General features: G+C 41.2%; 1 protein-coding gene across 2 annotated transcripts in view; it reads right to left on the minus strand.

The window, feature by feature from the left end:
• The window catches only part of LOC123754310 (macoilin), a 35852-nt gene extending 17626 nt beyond the window's left edge, over window positions 1–18226 (minus strand). For both annotated transcript variants that reach the window (XM_045736574.2, XM_045736575.2), the window contains exons 1-8: window positions 18011–18226; window positions 12087–12228; window positions 7601–7727; window positions 7206–7335; window positions 5932–5998; window positions 5339–5438; window positions 2448–2522; window positions 552–891 (exon numbers count right to left, since the gene is read on the minus strand). In XM_045736574.2, coding sequence (XP_045592530.1) covers window positions 552–891; window positions 2448–2522; window positions 5339–5438; window positions 5932–5998; window positions 7206–7335; window positions 7601–7727; window positions 12087–12228; window positions 18011–18090 — 1061 coding nt within the window. In that variant the 5' untranslated portion in view covers window positions 18091–18226. The remainder of the gene's footprint in view (window positions 1–551; window positions 892–2447; window positions 2523–5338; window positions 5439–5931; window positions 5999–7205; window positions 7336–7600; window positions 7728–12086; window positions 12229–18010) is intronic.
• Window positions 18227–18482: the final 256 nt, after the last annotated feature.

The raw sequence follows: 18482 nt of genomic DNA on the forward strand, positions 1-18482 counted from the left end.
GGCAGTTGCCCATGGGCTTCATGCCACTACAGTACAGTATATTTATTGTTCATGAGAGATCTCTTTGGCAGAGTGGATAACTACTCCACCTCCCGCTGGAAATGCTGGGGATTCAAATCCCTTTTTAATTTAAATTTATAATATAAATAATTTGTGAATAACTGTCTAATAGTAATCCTGTATTTTAGTGGACAGGCAGGACCCATCACATGGTTGGGTGGGTGGGGGGTGGGACCCATGTATTGCTATGCCTAGGGCATACAATGCTATTAAGATAGCCCTGAGGACGAGGGCGAAGATGGGGGAAGAGGGGTGAGAGAGAGGGGAGGGGGAGAGAATGAAGGGGAGGGGGAGAGAAGGAAGGGAAGTGGGGAGAGAAAGTGCAAGATGTGATAGAGAAAGGGAGAAAGGGAGAGGGAGGGGGAGGAGGTAAAGGAAATATGGAGTAAAACAATTACAATACAATCCACATGGTAATGCTATCAGTGAAATGATAACCCAGTTCCAGTGCATACCAAGAATATAGTGTAGTAAATAAGAAAACTACATACCCTTTTTTCTGCATATATTCAAGCTCGGCATGAATGGTGCCATTAGGAAGGCGATTTTTATCTGGCCGGTGTATAGGTGGCGGGGGACTATCCTCACCAGGATGGTTTTGCTCGGGCAACTTCGTTTCAACCCGCAGCGCTCTACTTCCTCTGCTACTACCAACACAACCACCCCCACTCCCTCCCACAACACTTCCACCCCCTCCCCCACCACCACTTCCTCCTCCACTACTACTGCTGTTGCTACTACTACTACTACTACTGCTGCTGCTACTACTGCTACTGCTACTGCTGCTACTACTACTACTACTGCAACTGCTAATAAGACTGCAGTTTCCTCCTGTACAAAATAGAAAAAGAAAAAAGAAATAAGTTTTACATAGGAAAAGAATATCCTTAATTTCATAGTATGATTCCGAATTCAAATACATTAATGAACTCAAGGATATACTGGTAACAGAATTTAAAGTGCATTACTAAATTCACCATCTTCAAAGAACACACTGTAAATGAATTCAAAGTACAGTACATTACATCATTGAATACCAAACACACAGTAATACTGAATTAAAAGTATATCACTCAATTTAATCATGATGCTAGTACTGTACTATTAATCAGTACTAGGTGCACTGATTAATTACATTAATCAGGGGCAGTCCGGGTCTCCCCACCCAGGGGACAGGGAGCTGCGTGAACAAGCAGTGGCGGCGGTGGTTAACATTTGTTTATTTTCCCTCGTTTTCTTGTGCGGAGTGCTGTTTCTCTATTTGGTCTTGGTTTTTTTGCAATTTCCTACCATGTGGAGTTTGATTTGAGATGCCTATCTTTCTGGGTGCCTAACCCTAGTCGATGGCAGACAGTGAATACCCCCCAAATACAAGGGGGTTTCCCTAGGCCATTGCTCCCTGCGCCTCTCTGAGGGGACCAGGTTCTGCCTCGTGGTCGCCCGGTAGGCAGAACTCCATTGACTGAAGCCCCAGACTAATATTGCATATATCAGTTCTATATAGCTTCAGGGAGCTGAAGGGGCTCCCCATAGAAAAGTTCATTCTGTATTATTAAATTAGCTAAGATGATATGTTCTAAAAAACTGGGTATGTAACTAAGGAACCTAACCTAACCTGATGTGACCAAATAATCCTAGACATAATATATACCATCCACTAATACACACATCTTAAGATAGTATGTGTAAGTACATATATGTGCTCACTAGGCCAAGGAATGCAAGTTCTTTAATTTATTTTCTGTGGCCTCTACAAAATTAATACTGTACTAAACATGAACATTGTTGGCTGCAAAAGTCCACTTTTGTATTTTTGACCAAATAGTTACTATAAATGTTATAATTTTAGGAGGATGGGTTGCATTATTGACATCTGACACTGTAAACATAACATGAATGTAGAATCATTGAACCCTACAGGTGGTCATTAAGGGATCATTGACCCTTTAAATTTGTTAAACTGAGTACACACTATAAAATAAGTGTGTTTCGGAGTTATCACACATAGCTGCCATTTAGGGTAAGATCAGCTATGTCCACAGGACACAATTTTTTACTTATAAAAATAAAGCCTCATGTATTTAAAGGTAACAACTTTGATTCAACTAACAAAAGAGAGAAAACCTTGCTCTTAGCCATTTTTATACTTCTTTATAATAATAGTAATGATGTTTATTGGGGTAAAAGTACACACATACAAAATGAGTTACAAACAGAATGTTGGATTTCTTGATAGTGCTAGTACATACAATGCCTAAAGCCCCTAATACACACAACATTTCGGGCAATGTTACAGTGCCAATATACTTTACAACTCTCCCCCCCCCCTGGAAAAATTTGTACAGGTGCCCCTCCTCAGATACAAGTGACACCAACAGAATTCTTACCTGTGTGGTTGATGGAGGCCGCAGTAACTTCCACCTCACTACTGATACTGAGATCTTCACTCTTCTCCTTCACACCTGTCAAGGACCAATACAAAGTTGGTGAATTTAAATATGCTTGTAATAATCCCAGATAACCAACAAATACAGAAATGTGATGTTGGGTCACGTGAGCCATCGTGAGCAAACACCAGGTTAGGGTCACGTGAGCCATTGTGAGCAAAACTCAGGTTAGGGTCACGTGAGCTATTGTGAGCAAAACTCAGGTTAGGGTCACGTGAGCCATCGTGAGCAAAACTCACGTTAGGGTCACGTGAGCCATCGTGAGCAAAACTCACGTTAGGGTCATGTGAGCCATCATGAGCAAAACTCAGGTTAGGGTCACGTGAGCCATCATGGGCAAACTCCAAGTTACAAATACTGTATTAACAAAAATTGTAACAACAATAGGAAAATTGCACGTCGGTATGCTTACCTACTACAGTACCATGGGAAAGAGAAATCTAGCACTTTTTGCCGTGCCTATTAGCCTTTTAATCCTGGCGAGCTCATCACATCTTTCGACATTCAAGTTTTGTCATAGGTAAGGTAGGTAGCTATCAGGAGAAAGTGCCTTTAGTGATTTCTTTCAATACATTCCACTTGTAACCACATGTACATGGAACAAGAATTTCCTAATATGCTATCTCAATGACTCATTTGCATATCCAGTTTTCCCTGATATCCCTAACACCCTATTTTCTCACAATTTAAATAGGCAGTACTTATCCACCTTATGTATTCCCCTCAGTATCTTGTATAGAGTGATCATATTCCCACTCTGCTGCTTCTTTTCTCTAAGGTTGTGAAGTGGAGTTCCATTAACACTTCCACTGCCCAATGACGCATATTGCAGCATAAAACCAAAATACAGGGCATTGCCAGATGATGTCAATAGGCGTCAATAATTTTTCAAATTTAGAAATTCCATTTAATGTCCGAATACTATGGGACTTGTTTTAAAACGTGTGCCAACATCTGCCCATTCTCTGTATACCCCACGTGGCATCCTGACCCCGTCATGTGAGCACCCACCCACACTGGAGGCTCACTGTTCTCATGACCTCGCTTGTGACAGCCGAGGCCTCCCCTCGAGGCGAAAAGTTTCCTTATTCTTGTTATTTTATCTCAGGTATTTGTTGTTACTGGCTTTATAAACACTGCAAATTGCCTTCCAGATGGATACTGATCAAGAACAGAGCCAATTCATAACAAAAGCAATGACAGCAACACGTATGAGGGAAACGTTATTGAGTTTTCATCAAAAGAATGGAAAAGTTACTTATATGTTCTTATATGCAAATATCCATTTACAACATTCTATTGCGAACAATTTGATACCAAACTGAATGACATAGCATGAAAACTGAGGTCAGAAAGCTGGAAAGAGAATAAACATTGGAGTGGTGAGCTTTCGGGCAACGCTTGGGCACCTTGCAGTGCACGGCGGGATTAAAGTATAGGAAAGAGACATATATATTCTTATATGCAAATATCCCTTTACAGTATTCTATTGAGAACAATTTGATACCAAATTGAAAGCAGCAGCACGAAAATTGAGGTCAGAAAACTGAAAAGAGTATAAACATTTCTGCGGGGTGGTGAGCTTTTGGCCTACCTCGCAGTATGCGGCGGGTCTAAAGTACTGTTTAGGAAAGTGAGACATATGTTCTCATATGCACACATTCATTTAGAGCATTCTATTGCAAACAATCTGATACCAAATTGAACGTAGCATGCAAATTGAGGTCAGAAAACTAAAAAGGGGTATACACATTTGTGTGTCGAGTTAAGTGCGCACTGTTTGAGTCGCCTGCCGGGGCAGCGACCCGCCACAGTTAGTATGTCTCCATATTATGTCGGCAGTTAATATGTCTTCATAGCTCAACCCTCTCAATTCTCTAATGCTAGTCTCATTACAAACCTTTGTACTTTTTCAAGTTTCCTTTAGTGCTTCACAAGCTGCAGAATTATGCTGCATACTCCAGTAATGATCTCATATAGACAGTGTATATAGACAAAAGGCCTCCTTTTTAGATTTTTAAATGCTGTTCTTGTGTTCAAGAACTTACCATATTGCTAGCATTATCCTATTTTTATTCAGTTTGATAACTTTTTTTTTTTTTTTTTACTTACTCCCATGTGCCCAAAGACTAAAATCAGAACATCCACGTTCCACGACTCATCCTTGGAAACCACTGCCTCTTAAGCTCTGATATTATATACAAGGAAGCATGATGTGTGTAGCATGCATTGGTGTGATTTTCAAATTGATTTAGACATTTGAAATGGGGTCAATTTCAGTATTGGTCTAGGGGCCTCAGTATTACCATTAATGGACCTTTCCAAGCTAATGTTAATTGTTATATTTATATACCATGGTCAATCCTAGACTACTGCGGCGTTTAACACCTTGTATTCAACCCTCTGAATAAAAAAACTAATTTTGGCCTCAATAAATAAGGATAAATGATCTGATAACTTTATCAGCACAGTAACCTATATTATTATCAGCACTTTAGCATCAATGAAAACTAAATATAGATCTAAAGTACAGTGCTATACTTTAATATCAGTACTTTACAGATACACAACAAACTGAGAAAAGCCTATCATGTTCAAGCCCAAGAGGCTTGCCTTAAAAGCACTCATATGAGATGAGTGCATCTGAAAAAATTGTGACACATTCTCACCAATAAGACTAACCTATTGTCTGAAATATGTATACTGTACTATTGTGACATAAAATAAGAGTAAAATATGCACCACCAACACTTGATTTTTATAAAGACATTAGGTGACACTCAACACAAAATCTAAACATTGGCTGCCACACAAATTATCAATACACTTACATTTATCAGGACTAGATGTGACTTGCAACTCTGGTGGCAATGCCTCTTGGAGTAGTTGCAAATAAAATTCATTTTCTTTTGCAACTTCACGCTGCTTTCTCTGTGGGGAAAATTTTTTTTTAGCCACTATTCATTACTTTTGTTTGGCAGTTTTGAGTTTCTGAATATTTAACATGCTACAATACGTTAAAACCTTAAAAATTTAATAACCTGAGAAAACCAAACTCTTCCTTTAAATATATAGGCAGTATGCTCTGAATTGAAATCTCAGCTGTTGACTGACAACCTTTCAAGTCAGATTTTTGTTTTTTAAATTTCAGTTTTCTAAGAGTCACAAAGTGAGAGCTATGCAGAAGACTATACAGCTAAAGCTGTTTAGTATAAGAAACCTTAATTCAGAGACTATAATATGCCTGAGAGCTCATTCTTTCATATATGTTTCCTATAATTACATTTTGGCTACTAAATGAGAGCATTTTTAAACTTTATTTTAAATAAGATTTTATTACATAACAAATCAGCCTCTGTGATCAGGAAAGAATAATGTAAAGCATATGCAATCCTTTTATATGAAATACAATATCAGTGCTCACCTGTCTCAATCTGTACCCAACATAACTTTTTAAGCCGAACCCTAAAGTTACTACTGGGTACCCAATACTGAAAAGAAAAAAAAAATATAATAGTCACCAATCAAACATTTCCTAATGGACACATTATAAATAATTACAATATTACAGAAAACGTTTAAAAATTTCCAACAAAAAGGCAGTGGAGATGCACAAGTGGTTTCTACTATAAGTACAACATACAATTTTACTATACTGTACTGGAAGTTTATATATTCAAAGGGATAATTATGTACTATATATAATAAAAAGGTTACAATTTCCAATATTCCAACTTATTCTTCTGCTTAGATAGTAGTTTTTGTAACTATGTGCACCATAGTACAAAGGTTGCCATTCTAAGCAAATGGATAGTAGAACTTTGTACTATTCGCTTTATAGTCGGAAAAAATTAAGCTAAAAACAAAAATATTCCTAGGCCTAATATAGCACACACATGTACAATATTATGCCTCAGATATAGTGTATTAGGCCTAGGAAGGTTAGGTCAGTTTAGTTTGTGTTTGCAACATAAGTAGAAAATAGTTTTCTGGTTAATCCAACTCAATAGTGCCGATTTCTACTTTCTAATTTTGTTGTATGTCGTCGTTACTGCAAGTATACTTACAGTACAGTACTACCAAAACAGAAGGATGGGCTGAATATTCAATAAACAAGTTACAATCATCAAACTAATTTGAATCATACTGCAATTTGTTAAAATGTGATTACATCTACTAAAATCTGTACATTAACATAATACACAATATGAACGGTACATAATTATAGTACATAATTAACACACATTCATGTTGACAAACACAGAGAAGAAGGACAGAAGCAGCTTTATGTATCCTTCTGACAGGCGAAGGAAAAGAGTGGGGGGGGGGGGGTTGTCAACACAGTACTGTATATAGAAGAAAAATGAATTTTTATACACAAACTGTACTTATCTTCAAATGACAGCACATGACTGCACAGCACATAGTGCCAATGGCTGACAAATATTATGAGTAACAGTATTTTAAAATAATATTTTTAAGATATTACTGAGACAGAAAATAAGTAAACAGCAAAGCACCTTGATAAGATATATTAAATTAAATTAGTTTTCTGGCACTGTGAGAACTCAATGCAGTACAATACTCAAGAGTATACATATATACAGTACTATGTAAGCAAAACATTCATTCTGTAGAGAATAATACTCATAAAAAATATTAAAGCTATTAAATTGATTAAAATGAGTAGTTACTCACCAATGTGCAGCAAAGGGTCTGCACAAATCTAAGTGGAAGGGAACATTTTTTATATCTTTGAGGCGCACAAGTGCCTCAATGTAGATGAAGAGTGCCCACAATATTACCGTGGGCATACACACGCCACGTTCTGCAATATGGAAGCACATAACAGTTAATTAGGAGTGACAGCAAATGGTACTATGTTTGTTTCAAATGGTGACACTATAATCAAAACAAATTGAAGTGTTAGCTATAAAAATCCTTTAATCAATCCATTAACACTTTCATAAAGTAACTAAATCTGCTGTGGCTTACAGTTAATCACAAAATGTCATCAGCCAATTTAAATTTATTTTATGTCAGCAAAATTAAAACCCTTAAGAAAATTTTATGCTAAAAACTCATAAGTGTACCTGTGTGCCAGACAAACTGGACCCAGACGTAGGTGGAAGCGGCGAAGAAAAGCCAATTCACCGGGATGAAGAGGAGGCAGATCATGTCAGATGTTAGTGCCATGCACACAAACAACACGGAGAATGCCTGTAATGAGACAATATGACTGTAACGACTCACTAAGGTGCAGTTAAAAACCAGCTATATTTAGAGGACAATAGTGGAAAATCATTCACATGCTAATATAGTATACTCAAGCTTACATGTACGCTGAACATACCATATGTCTCTAGAAATAAGAAATAAGACCACTTTCTTTACATTACAGTAGAGTATTTGATTATCCAGTATAGTTGCAGAGAAACTATTTCAGGTAAATGTTTTATGACAAATAGTTATTTCAATAACTTTATTATGATGATAATGGTTTAAATTAAGGGGCCGGGAGACCCAAAAATATTCACATTTAACAAAACTTACTGAAAAATGTAATACAAATCTCCAATTATTTGGCAACAGCGTCATGAAAATTTCATCCCAATATGTTAAAAATGGATTTTATATGAATATTTAAAAACAAAATAGTTCTGATTGCAAGGAGAACAGCTCCTATTAACTGGAACCGAGAGATAATGCAGTGATAAAGAAATGCAAGCACCTGTCCGATGCACAAAGAAGAATAGTAGTAAGGAGGGTCCACAGAGTGGATATGCAGCTGGTGTCTTTCTAGCATTACTGAGTAATACATAATAACACAAATAATAATGAGTAAGTATGATATTATGCTGCACCTGTATTTTGTTATACATCACATAAATACATTGCTCAATGGCAATATCTGTTAGCTTTACCAGTGTCCAACAATTTTTTGGGGAGGGGAAGGTTATCTTGAGATGATTTCGGGGCTTTTTAGTGTCCCCGCGGCCCGGTCCTCGACCAGGCCTCCACCCCCAGGAAGCAGCCCGTGACAGCTGACTAACACCCAGGTACCTATTTTACTGCTAGGTAACAGGGGCATAGGGTGAAAGAAACTCTGCCCATTGTTTCTCGCCGGCGCCCGGGATCGAACCCAGGATCACAAGTCCAGTGTGCTGTCTGCTCGGTCGACCGGCTACCTAGAAGGAGCAGGGGAAGGGGGGGGGGCAATTTTTGTTTTTTCCTTTGTTTATAATCAGATTTTACTGTAGCTTTTACATGTTGGGAAATGCATACCCATCACTATGTATGTAAAGGGTGAACGAAATTGGTCAACAAGTTAATCAGTTACAGGTGGCAGAAATTATGATTTTTTTTTTTGACGAAAATTTTTACAGATTTCAAACTCTATTCTCTTTGTCTCTTTGGGTTGTTTTGAAGAATGGGGACCAGATGCAGGCCTTATCACTTAAAGTATACTTATTACTGTAACCTTATTAACCCATTAACCTTATCCCTATACTGTAGTTGTTTTTTTAGGGGATTATTTTTCTTGACTTTATTTCAACACATATTGACCTACAACTTTCACATATTTGAATACGAATGCCAACCAATATTTATTAAAATTTACTAGATATGACAAATTCGAACTGCTATATTTATTGTCGAGGAGTTTACTTTCATTTTTCTCCATGAACAGGACTTTCAACTTAGAGACAAGCTGTTAAATTCAGTTTCTGAGCAGTTCTCATCATTTTTACATACAGTATGTGCAAAGTAATTAGTTCTAAGGTTTCTTCAATTGCGTTTATTCATATACAGTACCTATAACTTTGGGAGTTATAAATTTTTGCATCTAAATTTTGCACATACAGTACAGTATTTTGAAGGCCAAAGTGACTTTTTTACAGTAACTTTACTCTCAAACTCAATTTTAAATTGAGGAAAATGAACATTATATGCCATTCTGAGCCCATAATGAATAAAATAATAATTGGTGAAATATTAAATTTGTCAGCTTAATTTGAAATTGTACAATTTTCAATATTTTTTTTTTTCCTGTCCATGTTATGATACTGAACCATTATTAAAAGTTGGAGTATTTACCATGTAGATTATGCACAAAACGTGTGCATAATCTTTCCAGTAATTTCCATGTGTACATTATTTTATTTCACTCTCATCTTCTTTCTAGGAAGTACATTTGGAGAACTTTGAGACAATCCCAATAATTTAGGTACAGTACTTCATTGTGTCTATGTATGCCGTATATGTTCCCTGCATTCCCTATACTGTATTTCAGTAATCTCTCCCACTCTGAAGGGGAGAGTGATTATCAAGCAGTACTCAAGACGTGACAGTACAAGTGTTTTGAATAGTACATATACCCATTGTGATGGGATCCCTGGATTTAAAGATTCTCGTAATCCATCCTATCATTTTTCTGGCTTACACAAACATTGCGTGGTTATGTTCCACAAACGCTAGGTCGTCAGATATCATTATTCCCAGATCCCTTATCTGCTGCTTTCCTACTATGAGCAGATTTGATTGTGTTTTGTATTCTGTATTTTGTTTAAGGTCTTCATTTTTACCATACCCGAGTACCTGTAATTTATCACAGTTAAACATGTTATTTTCTGCTACTCGGTCAAAAACTTTGATTAATATCTGCCTGTAGTTTTTCAATGTTTTCAACAGAGGTAATTTTTATATTGATTTTTGTGTCATCTACAAAGGATGATATGAATCTGTGACTTGTTTTTTTGTCTATATCTGATATGAGAATAAGGAAAAACAATGGTGCAAGGACTGTACACTGGGGTGCAGAGCTTTTAACTGTGCTTGGACTCAATTTTATTTGGTTGACTTATTATGTGTTCTGTTCGACAAAAAATTTATTATCCACCGTCCTACTTTACCTGTTAATCACATTGACCTCATTTGTATGCTATCACTCAATGGTCACATTTATTGAATGCCTTTGTGAAGTCTGTGTATACCACATCTGCATTTCATTTTTCTTCTAATGCCTCAGTGATTTTACTGTAGTGGTCAAGAAGCTGTGAGAAACATGATCTTACTGCTCTAAATCCATGTTGGCCTGGGTTGTGGAGATCATTGGTTTCCATGAAACTGGTGACCTGTCTCCTAACCACTCTCTCAAATACTTTTAATATGTGGGACGTTAGTGCAACTGGTTTATAATTCTTAGCCAATGCTTTGCTCCCTCCCTTGTGCAGAGGAGCTATGTCTGCTGATTTAATTGCATCTGGTATCTCCCCCATGGCCAAGCTCTTACTTCACATTACACTGAGTGCCCATGCTACTGGTACTTTATAATTTCTTTATAAAAATTGAATTCCATGAGTCTGAACCTGGGGCCGAGTGAATGCTATCCTGTTTTATGAATTATCTGAACACTCATTATTCTGAGTGAATGCTAAAATGTTGTCAATTTTTCTTTCAAAATCTTTTGTACTAGAAAATGGTAGTGGCTCAAGAAATTGACAATGTCCCATTTTCTGTTTGTGGGTCCTCTGGTAGGTTAGGAAAAGGCACTTTAGTACAACAGTTTCTTGACATTCTGAACTCTCACGAGAATGGACTGTGTCCAAACTGATGGCGGAATAGCCAGTGAGCTGTAACCTGCCCCTATCTCCCCTCAAACGAGGAGAAGGGTGGAGTGAACGAGAGGGCGCTGGTTTATAACATTATCAATCATTTGTTTACATACTGTAGTTTGAGGAGTTCTATGGCCATTTTCGAGTTTGCAGGTATTGGAAGCAGCCAACTGTGGTTTGTTTTGTCTCACTGACTTTCTGGACGATTCCCTTGGTGGTGGCATAAATGAACAACTTAATGCATAAATGCCACAGCTCCCTGCACCTCTGTGAGGAGACCAGGTTCTGGTCCTCACTAGGCCAGAGAAATCTACAACTGATGGCATCTAATAGATAGCACCTACATTGGAGATGGTATCTTCAGGAAACCACAAGGGGCTCTCCCAGAAAAATTAAAGAAATTTTTGTTATACATTCAAGGTCATATGTCATGGCTTGTCATCTTGAAGTGAAAAAATTCAATATTTACTGCAAAACTTCTTTTTTAGCTTCAAAACAAGTCCAACATTAAGGTTCTACCTCAATTAGCAACAAATTATGAATTTTTGTTTGTTGACCCTGTATGTACAAATTTTGTATTGTTTCACATTGACAACCCTGCTTTTAGACTATTGTGCATCACTTAGGGCTAAAATTTTACACATGTAAGTTACGTCATGTACTCTAACATCCAACCAAATTTTATGTAAATCTGAGATGGTTGGATCAGGAGCTGTGATGATTTGGCATGGAATGAACCTTATACTTAATCACTGAGCTATGGTTGTCAAAGACTGCTTAGGAAACACCAAAGTATTATGTAGTCTCTCAAGAACATAAATGGTTACTCACTCTCCCCATGGTCTCACTCTTAGACAAAGATAGATACCCATATTAAGTAACAAACTGAATATTTCAGCCACAAGCAGATCACCCTCTGGGAATGGATGAATATAAGAAATAAGGCACAAAATGGTATACTTACCAGACCCTGATAGCGGAAAGAGTCGTAGACACTACGCAGAAGCAGCCAAAAAGGCCACAAGTATTCAAAGCGGAACTCCAGAAGGAAATCTGCCGCCAATACAAGCAGCCATACCAGGAGAAACTTGATGTACACAAAGGTGCTGTTTGAACAAATAAACAGAAAAATCTATTAGTACCACACTTTTGAATCTTGTTTATTAATAAATTATGCTGTACTTTTCTTAAATAGAGTAATACTATCACGTTAACCTTAATATCACTTATAACGTATGTGATATGCAAGTAATATACAGTATGCTGGATATTACTGCATTTCAAGGAACAATAATTCTTATATTTATTACTGATATGTCAACACGGTATTGTATGGTTCTATAGCAGAAGGGCAAAACAGGCCTTCCACAGCCAGTGTACCTAAAGATAGAAAGGGAGTGGGAGCATGGGCGACAAGCACCAGGGGGACATAATAAACGCCAAGGGGACGAGACGAATGCCCAGGGGATGTGATGAGCGAGGGGATACGTGATGAGCACTGACGGGACACAATGAGTGCCGAGAGGACAAGATGAGCACTGACGGGACACAATGAGTGCCGAGAGGACAAGATGAGCACCGAGGGGGTTATGACAAGTGCCTGGGGTATATAATGAGTGCCTGTGGGATGTAATGAGTGCTGGAGAGACATAACGAGTCCCGATGGATGTGATGAGTGCCAGGGACATGGGATATGACATGGGGGGGAGGGGACTTGATATGTTTGGGGGGGACTTGATATGCTTGGGGGGTGGGGACTTGATATGTTTGAGGGGGGAACTTGATATGTTTGAGGGGGGAACTTGATATGTTTGGGGGGGGGGGGACTTGATATGTTTGGGGGGGGGGACTTGATATGTTTGGGGAGGGACTTGATATGTTTGGGGAGGGACTTGATATGTTTGGGGAGGGACTTGATATGTTTGGGGAGGGACTTGATATGTTTGGGGAGGGACTTGATATGTTTGGGGAGGGACTTGATATGTTTGGGGAGGGACTTGATATGTTTGGGGAGGGACTTGATATGTTTGGGGAGGGACTTGATATGTTTGGGGAGGGACTTGATATGTTTGGGGAGGGACTTGATATGTTTGGGGAGGGACTTGATATGTTTGGGGAGGGACTTGATATGTTTGGGGAGGGACTTGATATGTTTGGGGAGGGACTTGATATGTTTGGGGAGGGACTTGATATGCTTGAGGAGGGACTTGATATGTTTGGGGAGGGACTTGATATGTTTGGGGAGGGACTTGATATGTTTGAGGAGGGACTTGATATGTTTGGGGAGGGACTTGATATGTTTGGGGAGGGACTTGATATGTTTGGGGAGGGACTTGATATGTTTGGGGGGGGGGGACTTGATATGTTTGGGGGGGGGACTTGATATGTTTGGGGGGGGGACTTGATATGTTTGGGGGGGGGGACTTGATATGTTTGGGGGGGGGGACTTGATATGTTTGGGGGGGGGGACTTGATATGTTTGGGGGGGGGACTTGATATGTTTGGGGGGGGGACTTGATATGTTTGGGGGGGGACTTGATATGTTTGGGGGGGGGACTTGATATGTTTGGGGGGGACTTGATATGTTTGGGGGGGACTTGATATGTTTGGGGGGGACTTGATATGTTTGGGGGGGACTTGATATGTTTGGGGGGGGGACTTGATATGTTTGGGGGGGGGACTTGATATGTTTGGGGGGGGGGGACTTGATATGTTTGGGGGGGACTTGATATGTTTTTTTGGGGGGGGACTTGATATGTTTGGGGGGGGGCTTCGAAATGTGTGGGGGGGGGGAGACTTGATATGTTTAGGGGGGACTTGATATGTTTAGGGGGGGACTTGATATGTTTAGGGGGGACTTGATATGTTTTTGGGGGGACTTGATATGTTTGGGGGGACTTGATATGTTTGGGGGGGACTTGATATGTTTGGGGGGGACTTGATATGTTTGGGGGGGACTTGATATGTTTGGGGGGGGGATTTGATATGTTTGGGGGGGGATTTGATATGTTTGGGGGGGGGAGACTTGATATGTTTAGGGGGGGGACTTGATATGTTTAGGGGGGACTTGATATGTTTAGGGGGGACTTGATATGTTTTTGGGGGGACTTGATATGTTTGGGGGGGACTTGATGTTTGGGGGGGACTTGATATGTTTGGGGGGGACTTGATATGTTTGGGGGGGACTTGATATGTTTGGGGGGGACTTGATATGTTTGGGGGGGGATTTGATATGTTTGGGGGGGGGGGGGATTTGATATGTTTGGGGGGGGGGGATTTGATATGTTTGGGGGGGGGGACTTGATATGTTTGGGGGGGGACTTGATATGTTTGGGGGGGGGACTTGATATGTTTGGGGGGGGGGGGACTTGATATGTTTGGGGGAGGGGAAACTTGATATGTTTAGGGGGGGACTTGATATGTTTTGGGGGGGGGGGAGACTTGATATGTTTTGGGGGGGGGGAGACTTGATATGTTTAGGGGGGGAGACTTGATATGTTTGCGGGGGGCGACTTGATATGTTTGCGGGGGGGGGGGGGGGGACTTGATATGTTTGGGGGGGGACTTGATATGTTTGGGGGGGGGGAGACTTGATATGTTTAGGGGGGGACTTGATATGTTTGGGGGGGACTTGATATGTTTTTTTTTGGGGGGGACTTGATATGTTTGGGGGGGGGACTTGATATGTTTTTTGGGGGGAACTTGATATGTTTGGGGGGGACTTGATATGTTTTGGGGGGGGACTTGATATGTTTGGGGGGGGGACTTGATATGTTTGGGGGGGGACTTGATATGTTTGGGGGGACTTGATATGTTTGGGGGGGGAATTGATATGTTTGGGGGGGGGGAATGATATGTTTGGGGGGGAAATGATATGTTTGGGGGGGGGGGAAATGATATGTTTGGGGGGGGGAAATGATATGTTTGGGGGGGGGACTTGATATGTTTGGGGGGGGGGACTTGATATGTTTGGGGGGGGACTTGATATGTTTGGGGGGGGACTTGATATGTTTGGGGGGACTTGATATGTTTGGGGGGGACTTGATATGTTTGGGGGGGGACTTGATATGTTTGGGGGGACTTGATATGTTTGGGGGGGGGACTTGATATGTTTGGGGGGGGGGACTTGATATGTTTGGGGGGGGACTTGATATGTTTGGGGGGGGGGGACTTGATATGTTTGGGGGGGGAGACTTGATATGTTTGGGGGGGGAGACTTGATATGTTTGGGGGGGGTCTTGATATGTTTGGGGGGGACTTGATATGTTTGGGGGGGGGACTTGATATGTTTGGGGGGGGACTTGATATGTTTGGGGGGGACTTGATATGTTTGGGGGGGGACTTGATATGTTTGGGGGGGACTTGATATGTTTGGGGGGGACTTGATATGTTTGGGGGGGACTTGATATGTTTGGGGGGGGACTTGATATGTTTGGGGGGGGGACTTGATATGTTTGGGGGGGGGGACTTGATATGTTTGGGGGGGGAGACTTGATATGTTTGGGGGGGGGAGACTTGATATGTTTGCGGGGGGGGGGGGGGACTTGATATGTTTGCGGGGGGGGGGGACTTGATATGTTTGCGGGGGGGACTTGATATGTTTGGGGGGGTCCTTGATATGTTTGGGGGGGACTTGATATGTTTGGGGGGGGGACTTGATATGTTTGGGGGGACTTGATATGTTTGGGGGGGACTTGATATGTTTGGGGGGGACTTGATATGTTTGGGGGGGGGACTTGATATGTTTGGGGGGGGGACTTGATATGTTTGGGGGGACTTGATATGTTTGGGGGGGGGACTTGATATGTTTGGGGGGGGGACTTGATATGTTTGGGGGGGGGGACTTGATATGTTTGGGGGGGGGACTTGATATGTTTGGGGGGGGGAGACTTGATATGTTTGGGGGGGGACTTGATATGTTTGGGGGGGGGGACTTGATATGTTTGGGGGGGACTTGATATGTTTGGGGGGGGACTTGATATGTTTGGGGGGGGACTTGATATGTTTGGGGGGGGACTTGATATGTTTGGGGGGGGACTTGATATGTTTGGGGGGGACTTGATATGTTTGGGGGGGGGACTTGATATGTTTGGGGGGGGGGGACTTGATATGTTTGGGGGGGGGACTTGATATGTTTGGGGGGGGGACTTGATATGTTTGGGGGGCGGACTTGATATGTTTGGGGGGGGGGGGACTTGATATGTTTGGGGGGGGGGACTTGATATGTTTGGGGGGGGGGACTTGATATGTTTGGGGGGGGGGGACTTGATATGTTTGGGGGGGGGGGACTTGATATGTTTGGGGGGGGGGGACTTGATATGTTTGGGGGGGGGACTTGATATGTTTGGGGGGGGGGACTTGATATGTTTTGGGGGGGGTAGACTTGATATGTTTAGGGGGGGACTTGATATGTTTGGGGGGGACTTGATATGTTTGGGGGGGGGTAGACTTGATATGTTTAGGGGGGGACTTGATATGTTTGGGGGGGACTTGATATGTTTGGAGGGGGGACTTGATATGTTTGGGGGGGGACTTGATATGTTTGGGGGGGGGGACTTGATATGTTTGGGGGGGGGACTTGATATGTTTGGGGGGGGGGACTTGATATGTTTGGGGGGGGGGGCTTGATATGTTTGAGGGGGGACTTGATATGTTTGGGGGGGGACTTGATATGTTTGGTGGGGGGGGGGGGACTTGATATGTTTGGTGGGGGGGGGGGACTTGATATGTTTGGTGGGGGGGGGGGACTTGATATGTTTGGGGGGGGGGGGACTTGATATGTTGGGGTGGGAATTGATATGTTTGGGGGGGACTTTATATGTTTTAATATGTAAATGAACAGTTTATAACCATACACATTTTAAATATTGTTTAATCTAAAGATTAGTACAGTATGAATGAGGAATGTGAATGAAAGGAGCAACTTGTCTCCATACATTGAGTAAACCACCTGAATAAACAGCAAGACATACAGTGAGAATTGAAAAGGTTCCTCATGACTAAGTCCCTTACAAATAAAGAAAATGGTTGGAATGAGCTTCAGGATGCAAATTTGAGCTGAATCCACTAAAAACCTTACTAATATCCAAGATATTAAATCAAAGAGTACAGTATATCATGACGATACTCTTGCAACCACACGAACAATTCCACACACATGACGATGCTGATGTGGGTAGCCCCAGACCTCCACATTACAGGCTTCATCGTGAATAATCACAGACCATGCCAGTTAACCATATTTTTCTAGGCGTTCCTGATGTGAAAGGTTTCGTTAAGCTAGGTTAGGATATATATGTTGCTTTTAATTTAGAGCACTTTCAAAAAAGGCAACAACCTGAAACAAGCTCTTATGTGTGCCTCAAGTTGCAAAATATATGCAAGAAAGGGCTATAATGACTGAAGATGCAAGGATGAGTCGTCCATTTTCTAATTCATCCCTAGTAACAACCCACTCTTATGGATATGTTAAGTTAGGTTTGTAATTTGGGTAGTATGGCTACTTTAGGTTAGGAGCAAGTTAGGGAAGACTTGCCCTGACTAAGACTGCCAGCAACTTACCATAATGGTTGACAATATGGCATACATTCTTGGCAACTATTGCTTCAATTAAGCAGCAATTCTGGCCTTAACTACAATTATTTTCTCGACGCAACTTCTAAATGTGTCTAGCTCTAGTCTGGTGTGGAGACGGCAACAGTGGTGAGGAGAGGCCACAGACTTCACCGTCGCCCTTCACACACTTCCTAAGACACCGGGGCTCCCCACAGATTACGTCTCTACCTCTTTGTGACTTTTTCCCGTTTGCCTTGCTATCTCTGAGCTATATTCATACAATTCGCCAAGTAAAATACAAATAAGGTCAGCCATATTTACAATTTTACCTACCTTCCGTATAATCCTTCACCAATTTTGGTCCGTTTTAACGGTCTACGAAGCTTAGCACAATCCACATTTCTCCTCTTCATTATTTAAGCTTTTATTTTTTTACCCCATACATGTAGTACACAGATCCAAAGTCGAATATCATTTAAATAAAGTTGAGTGTCTGTTGTATAGAGTACTTTGTTGTTGTGTCAGCCATGTAGGGAGTATAGATGAGTGAGCCGGGAGGGAGGCGCGACCGTCACTTGTCTGGCTATAGGCGCCTGGGGAGGATCGCATCCCCCCCGCGCGACCCGACCCCACCACCACCGCTCTCACTCCCATTCCAAATGTTTTAGGCCAAAATGACATTTTTCTAAACACGGGGAATATGGAAATTTAGCCATCTCTCGAGACCGGTTGCGCACGCACCTAATCTACCAAAGAAAAGGAAAACCATTACGGGGGAGTGAGTGAAGTCTCGCTGGCCAAACAT

The sequence above is a fragment of the Procambarus clarkii genome, chromosome 18, assembly GCF_040958095.1.
Source record: "Procambarus clarkii isolate CNS0578487 chromosome 18, FALCON_Pclarkii_2.0, whole genome shotgun sequence".
Taxonomy (NCBI): Eukaryota; Metazoa; Arthropoda; class Malacostraca; order Decapoda; family Cambaridae; genus Procambarus; species Procambarus clarkii.